A 22,667-nucleotide genomic window follows, 5' to 3' on the forward strand; every position below is an offset into this window, starting at 1 on the left:
TGAAAACTATTGTTAGATCTTTTTAAATCTACACTCACGCTCTTTCTGCTTACTCAAGTAGAGTAGATTACAGTTAAGAATTACGTAGTCATAACGATGACCAAAGAGTCCATCCCGACATCACCTATTCAAGCACCTTCGTGACTGCAGGACAGATATCCCTGACGCTACCTTGGATTCAGCTAACGGGGTAGCTGTACTAGCCAAGATCTCATTACAAACATTTATGTCTTGACTGTTTCATGCAGGCTGCAGTAAATCACTATGCCTTCCATGACTATCCCTGCTGGCACTGCCCAAACTATGTCAGTATGTTTGTTCAAGCTCTAATAGGGCTGCTGTGCAGACACCCCTTGCAAAACAACAACAATTTATGAAACAAGCTTCTAAGAAAGGCAAATATTTAATTTGCTTGAATAATTCATAAATACTATTTTAAAATGAAGCATTTCCACAATGAAAGCAAACAAGCCGGAAAAAAAAAAAAAGGCTGCTATTTAAACTACAAGTATTAAAAATCATTCTATTTGTGAAACAAGTAACGGTTTTCTTTCCCATAGGAAGCAAAACTGTTACGAGTCCTGCCTGCTGCATTAACTGACACACAGAGAATACTTATTCAGAAAGACCGAGTAGGTGCTAAAGCAGTATAAGGCAATCACAAATTAATGAAATGGTTACATTCTGGAAAGAAAAGGACAATCTACTTGCCTGGTTATCTGAAACAGAACTCTTGGCAATTAGAAAAGAGAAGAGGTAGCAGAACATCAGTTGGCACAAGATTTAAGAACTTACTTCCCATTCATTTAACTAAACATCAGAAACTCTTCAAGGACACCTATTTATTCAGTCTTAACCTTCTAGAATTCTTGACCTTTCCCTTTACAAATCTAAGCAGCCAAATGAGAATGTAGTTCATGCATCATGTTTCCCTTCTACCCAAGGTTTCCACTTTTCTTAACTAAAACTTACACCCTGTGAGGACTTTTTTCCTGTTAGTCTTGGTCTGAATCATTTTGGCACCTTCTGCATCCTAGACACCTGCAAACAGCAAGCCATTTTGTATATTTTTGCAAGCGTTTCCCTTAACTGAATCTACGGCAACAGGCTGAATGGGTAGAAATTTCTGCAGGAGTTTGTAGACGCTCACACAGGATTGGCAGTGGTAGCTGCCTAGTTCAGAGACAGCAGCTCCCAGCTTAGGGACTTTTTAAATATGAAATGAATTTTTTATATAATCATATGAGCTTTTTAACTAAGAAGTGTTCTAAGGAGGGAAAAAAGACAAATCTCACTTGATCTGTAGTGCTTAGTCTTCCATATATGCTATTTTTGCTCTCTGATCTAAAGAAGATATATTACAGCTTTAGATGACTGCTTACATGAGGAACGAAGTAAAACAAATAGTTAAAACCTCCTAATAGGCTTACGTATATTTCCATATAGGTAACTGTGGAAAGTAATAAATACACTACAGAAATTAAAATAAATTTAAAAAACAGCCAAGAACATTAAGGAGCTAAATTCAGTGCATAGTTTATTTGCAACAAACCAGCTAACCAGCTCTAACTGTACTTACATCTGATAATCAGAAAGAAACAAATCAAATTAGGGGTTCCTAATCCTGTGACAGGAAGTTCAATGGGGCAGTAAGTTTTAAAACTTGAGACCAATTGCAATGAATATGCTTATACTTTATTTAAATAAACTATTTTCTCTGTATAAAAGTTGGAAAGGCTTGAGTTTATTAAAACATAAGCCACAGACATTACAGCAAGTAAGAAAAGTGGTGTCAAAGAACAAAGTCCAGATGTAATTTTGAATCTGCTGCATAGAAAACAATCCACCCGCCCTTAGCTGAGTTAGCAGAGAAAGGAAGCAGACACAGCTACTTATTTTTACTGAGAGTTCTTTGCTTTTCAGCATGCTCCACAATCTTTTCTTCTACATAGAGTCCCTTCCGCTTTCTTACTGCGTTCATGTACTTGCGGGCCTGGTTCTCCGAGTCTGCCTTTTCCCCAAAGTGCAAATATTCTTCCTCAGTGGTTGGTACCCAGAATGGATCACTTGAAATGATCTATAAAAAGGAAAAAAAAAAAAAAAAAAAAGAGAGTAAAGTAGCACAAAGGTTTATCAGTACATTTCAAGTAATCAATCTCTGAAGTAGAGATAGATGAAAGTAGGCCAGATAAGTTTTCTGGAAAACCAAAATTAGCTATTTGAGAACAAGAATTAAGTTACACTGTGTAGCACTTGCCATAAGAAGCCCACAATAGCTTTTCAAATTCAGTTGCATTTATCTGCATAGGAATTTTTTTTTTTTAAAGCTAAACTAATTGCCAGTCAGTGACAACACACCACAATGCCAAATACCGTTCAGAAAATTCTGTTTTCAAGGAGGAATTCCTTATTTAGAATATTATCTCACTATGATTTTATTAGAATTTATAAGAACTGAAAGTTTGTGCTAATTTCTGCACCCTATGTTCTTCAATCCCTATGAGTTGGACAGATGGTTTAAAAAACATTGTTTCTGGTGCTAACATATTTAGTAATGCTGTTCTTGCAGCTTAGTATCTCAGGGTCTCTCCTCTAGAAGAGATTTCAGATGCAACACGATCAGAGAATAAGTGGACATGTCTTATCCCCAGTTCATCCTATACACTCCACACCTCTCATTTCAAAGACATAGTTATCTTACAGTCTTTAAAACCTTTCCTCATCTCATTGTGCACAGCAAAGCTATGACATTTCTAATTCCCAGAGAAAGTCAGAAGAGGTATTTACTCTCTACCTTTGGACTGTGCAGATTTTACACAAATACTGGGCTTAATGCTTACCTAACTATGCAAAGATAACAATGCACTCTATTAGTTCATGACTCTCATGTGACACTAAGAAGTTTTAGGTTTCCAAGTGAATGTTTTAAGACCTAAAGTAAAAAGAGGACACTGCTTGCCCTCCCCACCAATTCTAAGCTCCTAAGAGTCCACCTCAGTTCTACTCATGTTAAACTGTTGCAGGCACCAGAAACTCTGCAAAGTCATTAAGAGTGATCATCAAGTCTTAAGTTCATGTAATGTGTATGCTTAATCAGATCTCGGAAATGCTCCCTGGTGAACTGATGTCTGGATGACCAACCGAAATTGTATAAGGTTTTAGTCCTGAGATTTAACTTTCCTTCCCATTAGTGGGCAAATAACCATAAAACAGGGTAAAAATTACTATAGTTAATGAGCATTAAGGAACTTGGTGAAAAATAACAAGATCACCTTCCAAGAATGCTAAACATGAGCATTAAGAAGGGATAAAATTGACTGTATTATGTTACTCAGGTTCTGTTACAAATTTCAAAAATGCTTAGTTCACTTAAATGATTTCCTCACAAAATGCAGTAACAATATATTTTTATGAAAAAAACCATAGATAATACTGTATTCAGTCCTTAAAATCCTCATGGAAAAGGAGTGCAGACAAGTTACTGTAAGAATCATGATGGTTATGACAATAATTGAGGACATTATAATTTCTGGAATACATATTAGCACTAACATTAATGATGGACAAGAACTAAGGACAAGTACTAAGCTAAAACTACTAATTTTAGCTTAGTGTTCTAAACCTTTTCAAGTGTTCTAAATTTTTTCTTTTGACAAATACTTTTAATTGCAATATTTCAAACTAAGTAAAGTTTACTTAAGTTACATAAACTAGCAAGAGTTTTAAAATGATGGCTTAATATGGATGGTTTTGCCCAGAAAAGTCAACAGTTGTGAAGTCCTAATTTACTACCTCATCTTAAATAGCACCTAACACAATCAAACAAATTACACTTTGTGGAGAGTTAGGAAAATGACTATGGCAGAAGACGGCTATTTTATATTAGGCAACATTGTAGGTTGAATCTTGGAAAATACTATTTTAAGCCTCTAAACCAACAAAAATAGTCTTGCTTTGTTACAGTTAAGTATATACACAGACCTGGTAAATTAAGTGCAATATTACTCGTGCTGAAAGTGACACTCAAACTCAATTATTTAGGTGGGAAATAACTATGCATAGGGGTGTCTGGCTGAAAACCAAATGCAAGAACAGCTCAGAAATAAACAGTATGAAACTCAGCTTCCCAAATGTCTCTACATTTATTTTTAACATAAAAGTAAAGAGTGTCTAACCACAGAAGAATCTGCCTTAGTCATACCCATTCTGATGCCTTGTACAGGGTCTTATAAGCAATGCCTAGAAACTCACAGGTGATTCCTTGACAGCTTGTATCAATAAAAAAGGAACGGTCCCCACTCTTAGGGAGCTTGGAAGCTTTACCATTATTTTATGCACTGGAAATACAGAAAAGAAGCAGTGAAGACTACTGGGGTTTTCCCAACTTTTGGGCAAAAATTGCATGTCAACTTGATGAAGTTATAGTGATGCTACTACCAAACTTCTTAGTAGTAGAAAAACACCAGGGACTTCCCAATCATGACCTGCCTAAAGAGCTGAACAAACAAAATGTTCAAAGTCCAAAAGCACATGAATAAGAAAAGGTGATTCAAATTCTATGGATTTGCTCCAGACTGTACTGCAGAAGGAGATTATACAGCTACAAACTATGATAACTTAAAAGGCTTTCCCCTTTCATTAAGCTTTTATTTACATTAGCAAGAAATCTAACACCCAGCAGTAAGGCCTAGAGAGAAACAGTGGTACAGTGGTCTTTGAAGAATGAATACAACAGAGGAGTCCAAAAGTACACAAAATCGAATTTACGGATCTAATCTACCTGTAAATATTTAGGTACTGTAGTGATGGATGGTTAAGAAAATCCCCGTGTTTGACAGACTGCCTCTTTCAGTGACTTATGAGAGACTTGTTCTACTAATGTTCACTGAAGCTTTGCACTGGATACTTCTTTCCCTGATAATAATTCCTCATGCTTCAACAGGAATCTCTAGCTCTCTGGAAAGCTGACATAACAGGAGGCTCCAATGTATCTACTACTTAATACTTAGTAGCCAGCAAAGGTAAACCTGCAGACTTACTGCAGCACCGGGCTACAGAATCCTTGTGAACCTTGTACTGCTGCGCGATGGAGAGCAGCATGGTAAAGGGACATAAATCAGGTTTCAAAAGCCACCTCGGGAGCTAGCTTTCCTTCTCAACCTGTCTAAATAATTCAGGCACTACCTACTGCTTTTACAGCAAGTTATGGAGACATCTGAAAATTCCTGGTAGAGGACCATGCCTAGTTGAATGATGTGGACACACTGCAAAAGATGAGGTTAATTAGAATACACTATTTTTATTACCAGACCATGGTAAGTAATGAGAAAGAGGAAGCCAGATCGACTGAGTCAGCTGGAAGTTGGGGCATCAGCTGTGCATCTCCTTTAAGTCAGCAAATAACCATGTTAACATAACCCTAATATAACTGTACAGAGGTGTTACTGTCACAGTGATCCAAAAAACAGGAAGTTTTCTTTTTTAAAAGTTCTGGTTCTATAAGTGAAGGCAGGGGCATCGACTCAACTGTCCCTCTTGTATTCACATCATATTAATGAATCAAATGCATATAGCAGGAGGCATCCATCATACCCCATACTCTGTTAATACATGCAAGCAAAAAAAGGAAAAAAAATGTTTCCATATAATGCTCTAAAAGCATTGTCATCAATTTGCTTACAATAGTAGCTGTCAGAATGGTGAGTCTGGGTTTCCTGGAATCAGAGCTGAGAAGCTTTTTAGCCCCTGAGCTATTGTTTGTATTCATGGGAACCGCATAGGGATGACTCTGGAATCTGTGACAGAAATTGAGTTTTTGTCTAGATAAAGTCCTAAATGATTAATTAGATTCTAAATGGACCAATCCTTCTGGAATATGATGTAGTCATTTAACAAAGGGCGTTTACTGCGGATCCTGGAAGATCCAGAGGATCAAAGCAGAAAAGACATTGACAAACGTTATTTATTCTGTGTTTTTAATTTAAAATTATTTAGATGTTTCTATGTAATAATTTTTCAGTAAAAACTGAAGACATATAGCTTAAGATTCATTTTAAAAACAGGAATCTGATAGCACCTCAGCAGCGCTTTTTCAAAAAGTTACACTGCTAAACAAAAACTTCAGTCAAAACAGAACTAGACGTTCAAAATAACATGCCTTACACAGCTGAAAAATCTTTAAGCGACTCAAGCAATTCAGTTAACCTTCTATCAAAGGTCTTCAGTCTGCCTTTCTCTCATTCTGCCTGTGCGCCATGTGTGTCTGGGAAGCTCTGAGCAGGACCAACACGAAAATTATGACAGCCAAACTGTTTATACGAAGTATAACAGATAAAAGACGTCAAGAGGAACCGGTATTAGGAGAAAGACACTGGAAAACCAATGACCTGATGGTATCGCATTATGGTAAAGTATATTTTAAAATATCACCATGCTGTGCATCATTTGTTAACTAGAAAATTCTGTCTACCGTTTCTTCAGCAACTTTTGCTAGGACTTGGGAATTTGTAACAGCATAAACTAGCCACTGGCATACGATTATTTATTATTCAACACCAGAATAATCTGATGGGGACAACAGCAGCCTTAACTGCAAACAGCTCAGACCAAACACCATTACTCCTCCAAAGCGCGCACAACAATGCATCAAGACAGCTACTGCTCCCCAGTTAACACACCAGATATTTCTACACTACATCAACAAGGCTCTTCTGAAAACAATTTCTTTTAAAAAGTGAATTATAAATCAGGGTTTGTGCAGCATATTACTGGACTAGGATTTACTCTATAAAAAGACAAGTATTTTCTTTAAATGCAGGCATATAAAACGCAATATGGTAAAATGAATTAGTGCACAGCAGCTGATCAAATGCAATTCTTATCTGACAGAAATGTTCCTTAACAGTATTGTTTAACAACATCTTCATTGATCTACTTTACAAAAGTCTTGGGTGATATAATTTGTTTAACGTATGACTATAAGCAAATCACTAGAATTCCATTATACTTAAAAGAAAAGGAAAAAAACCCAGTGAAATACATGCTGAAGAGTGTGTTCCACAGCACATGGCAGAACTATGAGCCCACTCCAGGTATAAACCAAACCCTGTTTCTAATGAAGTCAGCTGGGATTCGGTATTTCAAAAGAAGTGAATAGATAACTTCAAATACTGTAAGTGCAAGAAAAAGAAATCATTCTAAAGCAAGATGTTTCATTAAATATCACAGCTATTTAAACCAACACACCCAAACAATGAAGTCTCATAAGACTTGTTTAGTAACAGCATGCAGAGCAGCATTAGGCAAAACAGCTGTCATTTTCTTTCAGCCTAACAACCTACACATTAATTAGTCAAACAATAAACGCCTGTATCTTTATCAGGGTCATAATCTGAATACATCTAATAATTAAGTCAGGAAAATATAAATACTATGAGCTTACTATGTTAATACTGAAAGACAATACACCAAATTCTGCAAATGATCATGTCAGCTAATCAAACTTTTCAGTAAGATTTGAGTTAGAACAGATCACTTCCAATTCAAAGGGACTTGAAATTTTGAGCCTTAATTTGAGGATGATTTATTATTTGCATTTCAGTGACACCCAGATGGCTCCACTAGTGATCTGGATCCCATTGTCTAGTGTATTTCACAAAACGATGGTATGAAACAGTCTCTGCCTAAGGCAGCCTAATTATGCAAAACAAGGCTGCAAGAAGCATCAAAAGCAAACAGACGGGATCTGCCTAGTTCATCCAAAAGGTCAGGCAGATCTGGGAACACAGCCATGATCCTAGTAGCATTTCCCCTATTGGTCCTTACTGACTCATGAGGACAGAAAATTTCTTTGGAGCCAAATATCACCAGTGTGGAAAATGTTTTAGATGGACCACGAATATAGAGAGCGGTCTTATACCGTTCAGTGAAGATTTTAAGACCAGCAAGAAACATCATGGCCTTTGTGAACCGCTTCATGAGAAATCCCAAGAACTACTAAACTCAGTGTGATTGGGCACTCCCACAAGCAGCCCTTAGCATGCCAGGAAAAACATTAGGCCAGCAGCTGGTTTTTTAAAACAGTTTTCAAAAGAACTATTTTACGCTATTTCAAAGATACTGCAGGCTTCAATGTATCAGAATCCTTTCTACTCTAGAAAAATCAATGCTACAAAGATTCTCCAAGAACATTCACAGTTCGAATGGTGTCCATCACTTAGTAACGACATAGACAATACAACTAGCAGGGTACAGCTGATACGCATGTCTTAGATGTCTGAAGCAGCCCTGTCAAACAAAAATTATCTCTGTCTTTCAGGTAAAATGACAGAACTTTGCAAAGGTTTACATGATGTGTGACCTCGAAAAACTGTTATCTGCTGGGTTTTCGGTAATATGCTGGGTAACGCTGCACTGAGCATAACAAATGGTGCAAGGCCATCTGGATACCAGCAGGGTGCTTCCAAAACAGAGAACACCGGGCAGGGCACCCAGGAAGACTTTCCAAGAAAAACAGCACGATGCTAGCATATGACTAGGAGCTGCCATAGTTAATACGATTTTTGAAGTGATTTCTGTATTACAGTGTTGAAATACTTTCACTCAGCAATATACCATTGAAGAATAGGTAAAAAACTTATATTAATTTTGCCATACTGCCTTCAAAGAAGCCAAGATCTCAGCCTGTCCTTGAAAGAGACCACAACTTAAAACCTCACAGAAAGATTCTACAAGTTCGTGTCTTTTCTTGGTGGTTGCTTAACCAACTACAGGGTCTTACTCGTTTTATTCAGTGAAAAACCCTTTCAGAACAGGTGTCTTATTCCTCTGCAAGCCTTTACAGGCCCCAAATGTTTCCTATTCAGAAATGAAGACAATATTCTCTCTGTAGATCCAGATTTTCCATTTTGCTGCACCCGTTCTGTCACAGAGGAAAGCAGATATCACCCTTCCTGCTTAGGAGTACTGAGTAACCGTGGGGAGCGCTGAGCACCTGAAACACTTCCAGAAAACATCAAGCTGGGGATGAGGATTAAGTGGCAGAGGGTGGGAGGAGAAATATCTACAATATGCTAAAGAATTTTACAGAAGCACCTACACATAAATGTTCTCAAAATAAAAACAAGTCACAGTTATCTTGTTAAAACACAAACTTTCACATTGTATCAAATGCTTTGTGTACCAGCTTGACTATTTTATAAATAGCTAATCTTTATATTACATCCTGAAAGAAAAAACCCCAAACACTGATTTTCAGCCTCTCTTTTCACAAATCGTTTGACTACCTTATAGTCAAATCGTGGTTTCACAGAATACTGCCACTTTGCATCATCACAGATGAACTTACATATCAAACAAATAAATACAATATATCTTCTTCTCAAGATTATTATATCCACTTTTGTAAGTAGATGAAAAGAAAGCATGAAAACAGATTGATCTCTTCATAACTAACTTGGAAGAAAGCCTCCCAATGTCAATTCTCTCTGTAATTCTTAGAAGCATTTTCTCTCAACAGCTCTCGATTGTTAATTGCAAAGTTTGGCAAAAATACAATTCAAAGAGAAAAAAAGGAGAGAGAGCAAACGAGAGATATGGAAGTTATAAATCCAACAGAAAAGTTCACTTATTTCTTATCCATAGCCATCTTCAAAAAATACCAAAAATCTAAAGAAGTATCAGATTCATAACTTTTTGCTTTCTTTCAGAGACAGGAAGTCTAAGGGGATACAGAATAGCCTGCAGTCAAACTTCAGATGTTTAAACTAGAGATGTATTAGAAGTGTAGACTCCCTACAAGTAAAATGAGCATCCAGAAGTTATTTAACAATTCAGAAATCCCATTCACACTATATAAAGGGGACAGCCAAGGCCTTAAAATGCCTGAAGTCAGATACGAGAACTCTTGTTCCAGTAAGTACTGTAATAATCAACACTTACACATTTAGTTATAAAATAAACAAGTTTGTTTTGGCTCAAGAGCATCATCCTTGTTTGTGTCTCAATCAGTGACAGCTGAGCTTTAGCCTTGACTTCAGTCAGTAGCTACAAACAGGAATTTGGGAACTGGAAAGAAAGGAGACATGTGGCTCCACTGCTCCATTTTCCCCTATTACTTAAGAAACACGTATTGAGATGGGAAACTAAAGCCACATCACTACCACTTTTATTACTGTTTTAATTAGCTTCAGATGTCCTGGCAAATACAATGAGCTCTTCATATTTAAAAGGTTTCAGGTTACTCCCAGAATTCATTTACATGAATGTCACTGACACAATGATGTATGTAAAGTTACAGTTCAAACCTAGTATAGATTCACAGATTAATCTTTTAGTCTCTCTCATTACTTTAACCTGCCTCCTGTTTAATGCAGGCCTAACAATGTCATCCAGCAACTTTTATATCAAGCCCTCACCTTCCGAGTTGTAAAATGACTTAGAATTCATAGGGATGAATTAAAATTCAGAATATAAAAGTTTCAGATCCAAAATGCCTCATATTCTTACCACTTTTTACAGAGAGGCTCTTACCTTTCTCCAGAGCCCTAAAGCACATTCCAGATGCTATGCTACTTAGAAAGGATACTGAGAAAAATTCAGATTAAACATGTGTTTACAGTTTGCCCATGCCCACTCCCCCAAGAATAAGTGTGTCTAATAGCTCATCATTATGAATTTAGAAGATGCGAATTAACACAATACTACATATTTCACAACTTTACAACTAGTAGATGTCTTTGACAATGTCAGCACTTGCTGAGAATTCAATCAGCATCTGAATAGAGCCACATGCTTTTTTTTTTTTTTTTTTAAAACAGATTTCCCAAATGGGATTAGGGCTCCATTATTCTAAGCATTGTGCAATCACAAATATCTTTTTATTCAAAGAACCTTATGATTAAGATAAAATGACATGACTGAGTGAAAAATGTAACTGCAAAGAAGCAAGGGAGAACAAAGGAAACAGGTTCAGTCAAAAAACACACATTATATTGAAGGTGTATTATTAATTCAAGGATAAAAAAAAAATACAAGGACTGCATCATTATCCCAAAGATACATATTTTAACCTGAAAATTCAGAAGGCAGCTTATATTGAAATCTACGAAAATATGGTGAAGTAAACCCAACACACTTAACATTTGCCTGGGGATATCATAAAGGAAAATACTTGACTAACTTCTAAAATTAATTCGTTTAAACTGGGACCAAACTGAAAGCTCCCACTAATGGTTACTTGGTGCCGTGCTGTATAAGCGTGACAGAAGAAATGAATAAAAAAGGAGTATCTGACAAGATAGACCTCAATACATGTATTGCTCCATCCCCCAGGGCTGGAGCAATCTGAACTATACAAAATACATTCATTAACTGAAGAAAAAAAATGGTAATTTAGTTTCCACGGAGACCAAAATGGCTTCATTTAAATGTAGGCTCTATCACTGACCTTCCTGTGTTTATAGTCTACAAATCACATTCATAAAATATAAGAATAATTTAAAAAATGAATTCAAACCTCATTCCTTTAAACATATTTTATACACGTGATTTCCGGAAGATTGTTTAAAAGTTTAAAAATACTAAAGAGTGTCTTCTTCACTACCTGTAAAATGGGGATAACAACATGTTAGAAGCAATCGGTGTAGAGAAATACACGTCCCAAGTACTCAGGTAATGAGCTGAGCACACTGAGAAAATACCACTAACACAGAATTTTCTCAGAATGTCCTGGAAGGGTTTGGATAGTAAGCAATTAAAGCAGCAGCCATCCGCTCGGTAACACAGGAAATGCAAACCCAAACCAAGCAGCTACTGCACTCCCTTTGCATTTTTACCACTAAGAAAAAATAGTGTAAGATTACACAGAGAGAGTCCACATAATATTATCTTAGACAATGATGCATTAAGTAATTGGTATTCAAATAAAACGCTTGTTGTTATCATCACAATTCATCAGTAACGTAGCAACGTCAAAGTCACGTCTAATACTGGATTTTTATTTATTTGGGGGATTTGTTTAGATTTTAGCAGAATACAGAGAGAAAAAGAAACAGAGAAAAACTCTACAAATTACTCATGTGATCTGAGACACAAAGCCATTTTTCTGGCTTCTTTGTCATACCACCACTAGAGATTCTGAAAACTGTATTTATTTAGCAATTCTGCTGATGATGAGACTGTAGCGCAGTATTCCCTCTGCCGTCGCTGCACAGAGCCAACATTGCTAGTGCCTTAGTAAAAGGCTTATTTTGTCATAAAAATGTGAGCATGACTTTCAATGTGACAAAAAAAAAAAAAAACAAAAAACTCCAACCTTCCCTACCAGCAGATCTGCCGAGTGGAAAGGTGACTGGCTTACACAATCATTTTTCCTCCTACTACTACATTTTAACATACAAGCTGTAATTATAATCTCTCCTGAGGGTCAGCTTTAGAAAATGTTGTCAGTTGTTCAAATCTTCCTCTCCTATTCATATCTATAATTATGTGTGACCGTTTTCTTCAGTGGAGTTCATAACATCTGACAGAGTGGACAAGCGAAGGTTTGGGGATAGAAGGGAAGGACAGAGTGGCAAGGGGTTTATGATTTTACCTAGTACTGGAGCACGGTAGCTACAAATGCTAAAGAAACTGGCACAACACAATGGTTAGCTGGAATCATCGTCCTTCTGACTGACACTCCTTCAGGGCACTGCTATCAGAGGCCATTCAGACAAAAGACCAGTCGAGCCACAAAACCTCACCAGCTGCATTTCAGATGAGAACATCCAAAAATGACAAGACTACTGTATGCAAAACTGCCAACACTCAAACCAATGTTTGAGGTACCTAATCTCCTACTGGCTTACACCTACATCCCTGCTCAAGCTCAAAAAGTTGTTGCTTTATCTACTTTTTTTGTGCATACACTGTCTATGGAGGGTTGCCCTGTTTTATTTCTTTTCATTCAGTGTAACTCTGTTTTTCCCTTCTGTGGTTCTCTGTGAGGTCAGACTTTGTTACAGAAGATTAAATGAATCAGTGTCGAGGGAGGAGAGACAAGTTCCTAGCCCACTTCAATTTCTAACACCAGTAAGGTATCTTGGCTGGTTTGCAGAGATCCTCCTTTTCCACTAGGATCCACATAGAATTCCTAATAACTAACAAAGAAATACTTCTAGTGAAGTATTTAACAGATACTACCTATTAGGACAATTTAGCTACAGGAAGTGAGAAGAATTCACACCACGTGAAAAAACAGCACATAACCGGAGAGAAACAGCGGTAAACGGACCACAGCCAGCAACTGCATGGACTATTACTGACCTCAAAAACCTCTAGTTGTACTGAAACTTGACTTTTGAGGTCACAAAATAAATCAGAAGATGAAACAAAACCAAACTTTTCTATCCACTTATAAGAGTCTCTACGGTCCCAACACCAAACCAAGGAACACCTAACTGGAAGAAAAAAAAAAGCCAAACATTAGAACCTAGACTTACTTATTTTAAAAATTGATTGCAAAATTTTACACTCTTGAATCTTGCCCTTGAACCCATTTTTACCTCCTTCAGCGGAATCTTCCAAGGAGCCCGACATTGCAGGTTTGTTTGCCTTGAACAAGGAACTCTGATTTACAGCTTTTTATATTTCTCCTTGAAGATGTACTATCTACATCATAGGGACAAAACACAGTGCACCTTCAGCTGAAGACACTCCTTACCAGCTCTCCCACTTGCATTATTTCCCTTGCACCTTCACCTTCACATTTCTTTACGTGTCAAAGACGACCGAAGGGAATGATTTTAAAGACACCTCCACTTACTATTACCAGACTTAATTTTGAAGGGATTAAATCTATTCCTTTTGCCTTTAAGTGTGAAAATATATGTTGACTTGGAATATATAAAATCCCCTAGGTGCCTGGTATCCCCTAAAAGATTAATTTTCATATCCATTAGATTAATTGTTACATTTTCTATTAGTAGTAACTTCAGGTTGTTTTGTGGCTTTTTCCTTTTCCACTTCCCAAACAAGTTTACGAGAGAATTTATTAAAAAAGGCACACAAAATTAGGAAAACACATTTATGAAGAATCGGTTTCATTTGTGAAGGACATACTTTCTATTGAAATAAAAAAGCATCCCATCTAAACAACATATAAATACATTTCTGAACGGCATATCTACGAAAGGAATTAAGATTAATATAAAGGCACTTTTTTCCTCTTAATTTCGAAAAGGAATTAATCAAATATCTTGACCAAAACTTAACTTAACCTTTTCAGCTTAGTATTCCAGTCTGCCACATCTACAGGAAATAGATCACCAAAACAGATGGAGTGAATAGATATTTTTACCTCCCAGTGGCTGAACACCAGCTGTGGACTGGCCAGGCCACTAGTTCTCTTCCTGATTTCATCAGCAAAACCAAAGCTTTCTGCTACTGGCAGGACTGCCTTAATAATAAACACATCTGTCCCCTCTTTCATCTCCTCTTGTAACACTCTGCCTTCTCTTTTGGACAAGACGGCGTACACACGACCTGCAAAGACATAATTTTGATGAGTTTACTAATATGTTTATATCCTGCGTCAGAAAGAGAAATACATAAATATTTGCTCAGGAAACTTCTTAATTGAGTAAAACACATAATTTCTTCAGCCAAAATTCTTCTTTGTAAGTGGATCAATTAGGACGACTTATTCAATTCAAACAAACAACATATTCTGCCAGTACAAAGTGCAGAACCATATAAATAACACATTACTATTACTACTGTATGGATCTAGATAATGCTTACATTAGGTGCATTTTATACAATCATATGGCTATCTTTTAAAAGGAACTTTGCCAGATTTAGTGCCTAACTTGCTTTATTTCTTAAAACCAAACATTGGAGAAACATTACTAAGAAGTATCACTGTGTTTCAGGAATCACAGGTTAGCTACCTTTGGAAGTTTGTTTGGATCTCCATATCCCTGTATGGCACTTGTCTCACATAATGCACTGCTATTCTAACCACAGAAAACTACTTTATCTGAAATAGTACATATTTATTATGCTTAATGTGTTCAATTAGTTCTAATTAATTCAGCCTTTTAATTAATTCAGGACCATTTTTATTTATCTTTCCCAAATTAACATTCAATCCATTGAAATACAGTGTATATATCATAAAGAGTAGCTGTCAAAATGCCCACGTTTGACTTTACTGTCGGCATTAAGTTAATTTTTTAAAATGTTGTTTGCAAATCTTTGGGCTAAGTATTCTACAGAAAAATACTAACAAATACATTTGTGTTGTTCAAGATAACAAAAACACAAGAGAACATATGTACTGAAAAGATGTTTTAGGAATGCCCTCATTTACATATGTGAATAGTTAGTATTAGATGTACAAATTAACTTTAAAAGTAGCTTGCTGTGAAGAACAAGTTCCTATCAATTCCTAAGAGGTTCAGATATGTTCTATTAGATTGCACTGAAAAAAAATGAACGCATACTGTGACCTTTTATAAACAGCTGGGCAAAACCAGCTCTTACTGGAAATAATTAGCAATATACATTACTTGATAATACTTCCCACCTATGCCGACTTGACAGAAAGATATCATTAAATACTACTGCCAACTACATTGATTTGCATTTACACTGTGAGCCTTTTGTGGGACACCAGAGGAAATGCTGGAGCGGGTCTATTTGCCTTTATCTCTTAAATACAGAATCCGGTCCTTGCTCAGGAAATTCAGCACAAGCACACAGCTAGCACAGTTAAATCTTCCTGGCAGATGCAGGTAATGAAGCATCAGCGCAGCACCAATCATTTCAGAGTTTACAGCTCTCTAATAAAGCGTGGGTTGAAGTGTTCTTTCTATCATCACTGATAATTTTATCTGCTCTTGTTCTTAGCAGGCCACCTCACTGTTCCCCTGACTGAACCTCACCTTTACTATGCACAACAGTCTTCTTACTGCTCATGGGGAGACTGAGGAAATACTTAAGATTCTCTATTTAAAAATCACAAAAAGATTAAGGCATTCTGAAGATAAGTCACCGAGTCTGCCAGCATGTACCACCTTCGTTAACATAACTAAGCGATTTCACGTCTATGGCAATTTCAGCAATTCCAGAAAATTCTTGGCTATGAAAGGGTCACATCTCAGCACAGCTCACAATTCAGTAACTGCTTTAGGATGCAAGCTTCAACATACACATTGCAAAAGAGCATCCCATCATGGTCATCGTACATATACTGTGTATGTACCACACAGTATATATTAAAGCCATTTGTTAAAGCAAGTAAGTTCAAAAATACTTAATGGGTTACTAATGTTATAATCAAAAGTATTTATTTTACTAATTGTTTTCAGTCGGATGTAGAAAACTTTGCACACATGTTAATGAGATGAAATGAGCAAGGTTACATTTATCACAAAGCACTTTAGATCGACATACTCTGGCCATAATTCACTTAAGATTATTCTTTGAAAACATAAAAGCCGGAAGACAATTTATAGCTTACTAAATGGTTTCTAGCTACATGTATTTCATCCAAGCAGTCTGGAGTATTGCATCAATTAATGCTATCAAAAAGAAGCCATATAAGGTCATCAATTTTACCACTATGGGCAAACTGCAGCATACTGAAGAAACACTGATTCTGCCTCTACGCTAATTGAAAGGATTTAGCAGCATCAATCATCAAGAAATACTGTAAGATCTTCCCATTCAAAATAGTTAAACCAGTTATTTTATGCACATGATACTACTTCAAAAACAGCTTCAAGGTGCTGCAACATACTGAACAAGTCTGTGCATAACAGGCTCACTTTAAGTATGTGAAGTCCAGCTCCTTAAAATGTTTAAGTCCTGTTCACCACTTTGCTGAAGGATATTTCACTGTATCGAGTGAAAAAATTCTGTATTCCCTGCACACTAAAAATAACGAAGCTTCATACTGCAAAGAAATACTGTGGAAGGACAACGGTATGACCATTTGCAAGAGCCTAGGGATCACCACAGACTTAGAGAACAGGGAAGGAAGAGCTCCTCTTCTGTTTTGGAAGTTTTTCACTCACATAACTAAGCCAGAGATAATACTATGAATTGATGTGAACTGCCCCCTAGTATGTTGTGATTGTTATCAAAAGACAAAAACGAAAGCTGTAAGAGAGTCTGGTAAAGTCTTTTCCCAAATGAGTTTCACTCACATCAGCAAAATGAAAAGACAGCCTAGCTTTCAGACTTCAGAACACAAAAGAGAGAGAGTAAGAAGAGCTCAAAAGGTGGGAATATCAACAGGCAAAAGCTAATAATGCAATTTATTAGCTTAAACTTCCATAATAAAAATTAAACCCATAAAGTAATGAACTAAGTGCACGTCCATGGTTACTTCCACCCAACTCACATTCATTAGACTGGACTAATTCGCTTGCATGTCTGATCCTAAACTACACTCATTAGATACACACATATATATGCATTAGGAAGCCATGTTTCCACTTGGTTTTATGGCACAAATGATGATCCAATGCATATTAATCACTTCACTATAAACAATCATGCTTTTTTGTATCTTGCCTATAGTTTGACATAGAGATTCAGTAATATAGTGCTAATACACTCCTGGAACAGCAATCTGTAATATCTAAAGTCTAGTTTTGATAGGCATGCTGATGTGTTAAAAAATACTCAAAGACAGTTTAAAACGCAGAAGTGCTATGTCATAGTAAGTTGCAGTTTGAGGTGATGTGCTACAAGCTTACCGCAGGACACCTTCTACCAGGACTACTAAAGAGTACCTCCAGAACAGGACAGGATCATGGGTTTGTACAAAACAACTGCTCATTCAAAGGCGTTGCTTTTCACTCCACAGAGTTGTAAATCTTGCTCTTTGGACGAACCCGTTTTGCATCTGTGCTTGTGTGCCCAACAGCTGGGATGTTTACAACAAATCGCCCCATCGTGAATTATTGTGAGATAGACTATAATTTCTGTCATGATTAGCACGTTCAAAGTAAATATGCTGACAGCTAATGCAATGGAAGCTAATTTTAAACAAAATCTTGGTGCATTGGATCAGATCCAGTGTGCAAGCAACTCTCATGGAAAACCTCAAGAACAAACGTTTCAGTAAGTTAAGCGGTGTTCTAAGTAGGTCATAAAAACAAGGTTAAGTGGGTGTAAGTGGTAAGGTAGCATGCGTGACATAAATTTGGTATGCACTGGGTTTACAAAGTGAGCAACTTGCATACCAGAAGGATACAGATGCTACTAAAAGAAACAAAAAGGTACCAAACTAGACCGAAACGGTAATTTAAGACTCTCTATTTTCTGATTTTACGTCTATGCTGATTATTCTATTAACTTCAAACATCTTGAAATGGCATTTGCTAAGATTCTGCACTCGTTTTACAGACAGGATAGTTTTCCTCATCTCTTCATGGAACTAATGCTTAATTGTGAGGCACAACATTGATATTCACGTTTACTGTAGTTGATATTACAAAAAATTCATTAAAAAAATCAGTATTTTGTATCTCGCACTTCCAAAAAAAGCGTAGCGCTGCTATTTATGCCTATGTTTCAGATAAGCAAGAAGAATGCTAAATTTTTAATCAGAAAAATGCTACAGGAATCAGAGACATTATGCAAAGCTATTGGAGAACTATATAAAACTTCTGACAAAACTTTTAATCAAGTTATACTTCCTCATTCAGCCTCACCTCTCAGTACTCAGAAAGAAAATTCTTGACAAATTCTTGTCTGTCTTACCTAGAACTTCTGCAGTAGCCATAATTTCACATGTGTACATTGCTGCCATAAGCCTCTGCGGTTTTGCTTGCAAAGCGTAACGACATGCTTCCTTCATGGTGGCAATCAGCTGTCCAGAGAAAGGACCATAGCAATCTGCAAGTAAAGCTTCTCCCTTGTGTTTACTCATTTTCTCAGGTGATTTTGGAACACTTTGACTGTTGTCCTGGTGTTCATTCGCACTGCAAACTTCATCAGTACAACTGCTTGTTAGAGTAGTATCTTCACTTTGTTTATGTTCTGTGGCATCACACTCCCCTGAATCCTGAGTACTAGTTGACAGCATCTCTCCAACTTTATTTATTTCCCATTTTTCCACAGTAAAACAAACACCCATGAGGGGTTCTTCACACATAGGACCCGAAAGCGTAGCCAGCTGAAACCCACTTACTATGCTGTTGTCAAAGTCTCTGTATTTACTTACTTCTTTCACAGAGTTCCCAAGGCACTGCCACACCGACCTTTTATACCCCTCAAAATTATGTAACAAAATATTAGGCCCACACTTCCGTGGTCCGAATGACCAGATATGATCAACAGCATTTCTCCACTTTCTTCCCTGCAGATTTTGCTCCAACTTTTGTTTGAATTCCTTGATCCTATCCAGAGTCTTCTGATTTATTTCATGGCTTTTTTTATCTTCATTCAGAGACGTGTTGAGTTGCTCCATAGTTCGAATTAAGTCGCTGTTTTCTTCAAGAAGTCGAGTTACCTCCTCAGGGAGCGGCATTGCTTTTACACTGAGAGTAGCTTGTTTATTTGGAGTAGATATTGTAACAAGCCCATCTGAATCAACCTGAATTCCTTCAGGAATTTTAGTTTGGTCTTCTTTTGTTTGGTGTATGACAGCAACTTTCTGCTGTTTTCCTATTTCTTCGTTCACCATATCAACTTTTGGAGGTCTTGTTATTGTCTCCCTGAAAGGTATGATAGGCGCTGATACGCTAATCTGTATCTTTGCAAATCTGTAAAATAAAGTTTAAAAATTAGTTAAAACCTTAGAAAGGACTTTTAAACTCGGGATGGGAGGGAGGTTAAGTAGCCTTAACATGGAACAGATACTCACAAATAAATCTGATTGCAACACTTAGATTACTAGGTAATGCATTTCAAACTCAAACACTTAAAATCTTTATGTCCTTCAAACAAAAAACATTGCTTTTTATGTCTTCAGGAAGATTTGGAAAAGAACTGAAGAAAATAAAAGAAAAAGCATTGCTGTGCCTCTGCGCAAATCACTGGTTACCCACATCTTGGAAACAATGTGCTGCTGTTCTCTCAAATGAGAAACAATAGACTAGGAAAGAAAATGAGAGTAAGGATGATCAAAGGAATGAAAGTACAAGCAGCCTTCAAATGTGACACGAATACAAGAGAGGTCTACAAAATCATGAGAGGCATGGGGAAGGCTGATCAGCATTAACTGACAACCAAACCACAACAGGCCCTGAACTGAAAACAATTAAAGCATCCCTTTGTTACTGTTTTCACTCTTCCCCAGACATCTGTTCTGGTCCACGCTGCTGCAGACATGACACTACACAAGGCTCATCTGAAGCAGTGTACCTGTTTGTACCGTGAGATGTGCTGAAAAGACAGCGCACTGGGTAAGCTGAACAGGCTTTTGTAAAGAAGCATACAGCCATGGTTCTCTAACCTTGCGGCTTCAGATCAAGCACGCACTCTGCAGCTAACAGCACTTGGAGTGCTGATATTCGCATTTTATCCATACTCCTGGCACAGCAGCTTCAAATCTGTGCAGAACAGTGTGCTGCTCATACGCGTGAAACTAGCACTGCAGCAGGACCACTATCACAGGGGGAAAAGCCCCTGGTGAATTCATATTGTGATTAGCTAGTGGAAGCCTTAACCACTATTCTCCTTGCAAACCTAAAGGATCACTCATAACTGTGATCTTGTAACAGATGCAAGTATACAAGGCACTGCTCTGAAGGCAGAAGTCAAGGACTGTCTACACTGGAAGGCCTTTAAGCTGGCTTGAGGAAGGGAACCAATCTCAAAAGAAATAGCTGCTCCTCAGTATCACCAGATAGGGACACATTCAGAATTAAGCCAGCTAATTATTTCACGTATGGACCTGTCATTAGCAGCAGCTTTTTCTCTGTTATAAAGCAAAACACAATCTCTTCTCCCTTATACATCCCAAGTAGCTTCTTATTGTACAGTCACTTCAATGAAAATTAGGTGATAATTTTTTTTGTAAAGTAACTTAATGTGAGTACAGCTTTATACAAAACTAAAACATAAACAAAAGGAACATGGGAGATAATTAAAATAAACTGACCACTAACTACAGACAAGAATTAAACTATTGATCCTATACCAGAAAACCCTATTATTTCAGGTCATTAAATGCTTTTCAGTTTCTCAAAAGAGTTTATATTGGAAGATTCTCAAAGACAATAACATTCCCTAATGGAAGAAAACAAACAAATTGGTAATGCTGTGGATTAATCTTATTTTTGGACAAATTAAGAAGATGTAAATTCAATCTTGCCTTAAAGCTCAAAATAAAATGGGTTATGAGACAGTAGGTTATTTTGGACTTTTCTCCATGCCAATAGAAAGTAAAAAATCTTCAGTTCAGCCTGCTTAACTACAACTAATTTATAATCTAATTTGCAAGAGTGCTAGCAATTTTTAAAGGAATTATTTCTGGTCAAGAATTGAAAGATAAAACCTAAGAAGCTTTCTTTGAAACTAAGTTAGAAATACCTTATACAATGAAGAAAACCTATGTTGGAAATGAAAATATTTAGTAAAAAAACAGGTACAGCACACCACAATAAGACAGGATGACAGAAGTTTCAACAATATTGTAGTATTGGCATTTATAACAGTGATAGTGTAATTATTAAGGAACTGATATATTGTTAGCAGCAATGCTATTAGCCAATAGCAATTTTTTTCAGATCAGTTTATATTTATTGATTACTTGTCTTGAAGTGAATACTCTGCAGGAATATTTTCACTACACTTTAAAAGGTATTTCACAAGAGAAGGAAAATTAATTACTAGAGATTAAAATGCTCTTAAAGTAAAAGCTTCACATCTTTAAGTATACCAAGGTGTTATTTACGAGCTAGGAGGTGCCAGACTTGTTAGCTCTTTCATATATTTAATAAGCATCTCTATATTTATTCATAAAGGATCACCGGTTTTATCTTCAAGTACAACTTCATGACTTCCAAATATCCTATATGCTATTTTATCTGTTTACTGTAATCACAGGAGCTGAGCATTACCAATGGCACAATGCAAAACGTTATTTGGTTATTTTTTCTAAGAACTGCGAAATGGATGTTTATTAAGCACACATAATCAGCATCTTGTTCAAATACATTCAGGATTTAACTCAGCTGAAGATACTGCAATGTTGAAAGCTTCCCACCCGATCTGGAAAATAGTCTGTATTTTTCACCTCATCTGAAGTGGAAAACAGATATTGTCATAGCAAAATCTCCCCGGAAACACCTTGCTGGGAAAAGAAACATTTCTACCAATTGTAAAATGGTAATCCTGTGTCTTCAAAGACTTGTAACAACTTTTTCTAGATTTATAACCTATAAAAATTATATTCTACTGATTATCATCACATTGGATAAAAGGACAACAGGCTTTGGTTTATCATTTGGGTATAAAACAACATTTGATACTGCCAGCTGAATTAGTATCACATTGGATAAAAGGGCAACAGGCTTTGGTTTATCATTTGGGTATGAAGGCATAAAAACAACATTTGATACTGCCAGCTGAATTAGGCTACATTTTTAAAATGCATGGAGAAAACAAGACCATAACTGGAATGACCTGTTTCTAAGGTCCAGATGTTACTTATCTTTATTACATTC

At 36.7% G+C, this 22,667-nt stretch overlaps 1 protein-coding gene across 3 annotated transcripts in view; it reads right to left on the reverse strand.

Annotated features, from left to right (window-relative positions):
* Window positions 1-1,520: 1,520 nt before the first annotated feature.
* Window positions 1,521-22,667, reverse strand: part of EFTUD1 (elongation factor Tu GTP binding domain containing 1) — a 69,275-nt gene continuing 48,128 nt past the window's right edge. For 2 of the 3 annotated variants that reach the window (XM_010133756.1, XM_010133755.1), the window contains 3 exons: window positions 18,757-19,760; window positions 14,339-14,523; window positions 1,674-2,077 (listed from right to left, as the gene is read on the reverse strand). In XM_010133756.1, coding sequence (XP_010132058.1) covers window positions 1,889-2,077; window positions 14,339-14,523; window positions 18,757-19,760 — 1,378 coding nt within the window. In that variant the 3' untranslated portion in view covers window positions 1,674-1,888. Of the gene's footprint in view, window positions 2,078-14,338; window positions 14,524-18,756; window positions 19,761-22,667 lie in introns of all 3 variants that reach the window. The other variant, XM_010133754.1, reaches the window with a different exon arrangement.

The sequence above is a fragment of the Buceros rhinoceros genome, unplaced genomic scaffold, assembly GCF_000710305.1.
Source record: "Buceros rhinoceros silvestris isolate BGI_N320 unplaced genomic scaffold, ASM71030v1 scaffold13523, whole genome shotgun sequence".
Lineage (NCBI taxonomy): Eukaryota > Metazoa > Chordata > Aves > Bucerotiformes > Bucerotidae > Buceros > Buceros rhinoceros.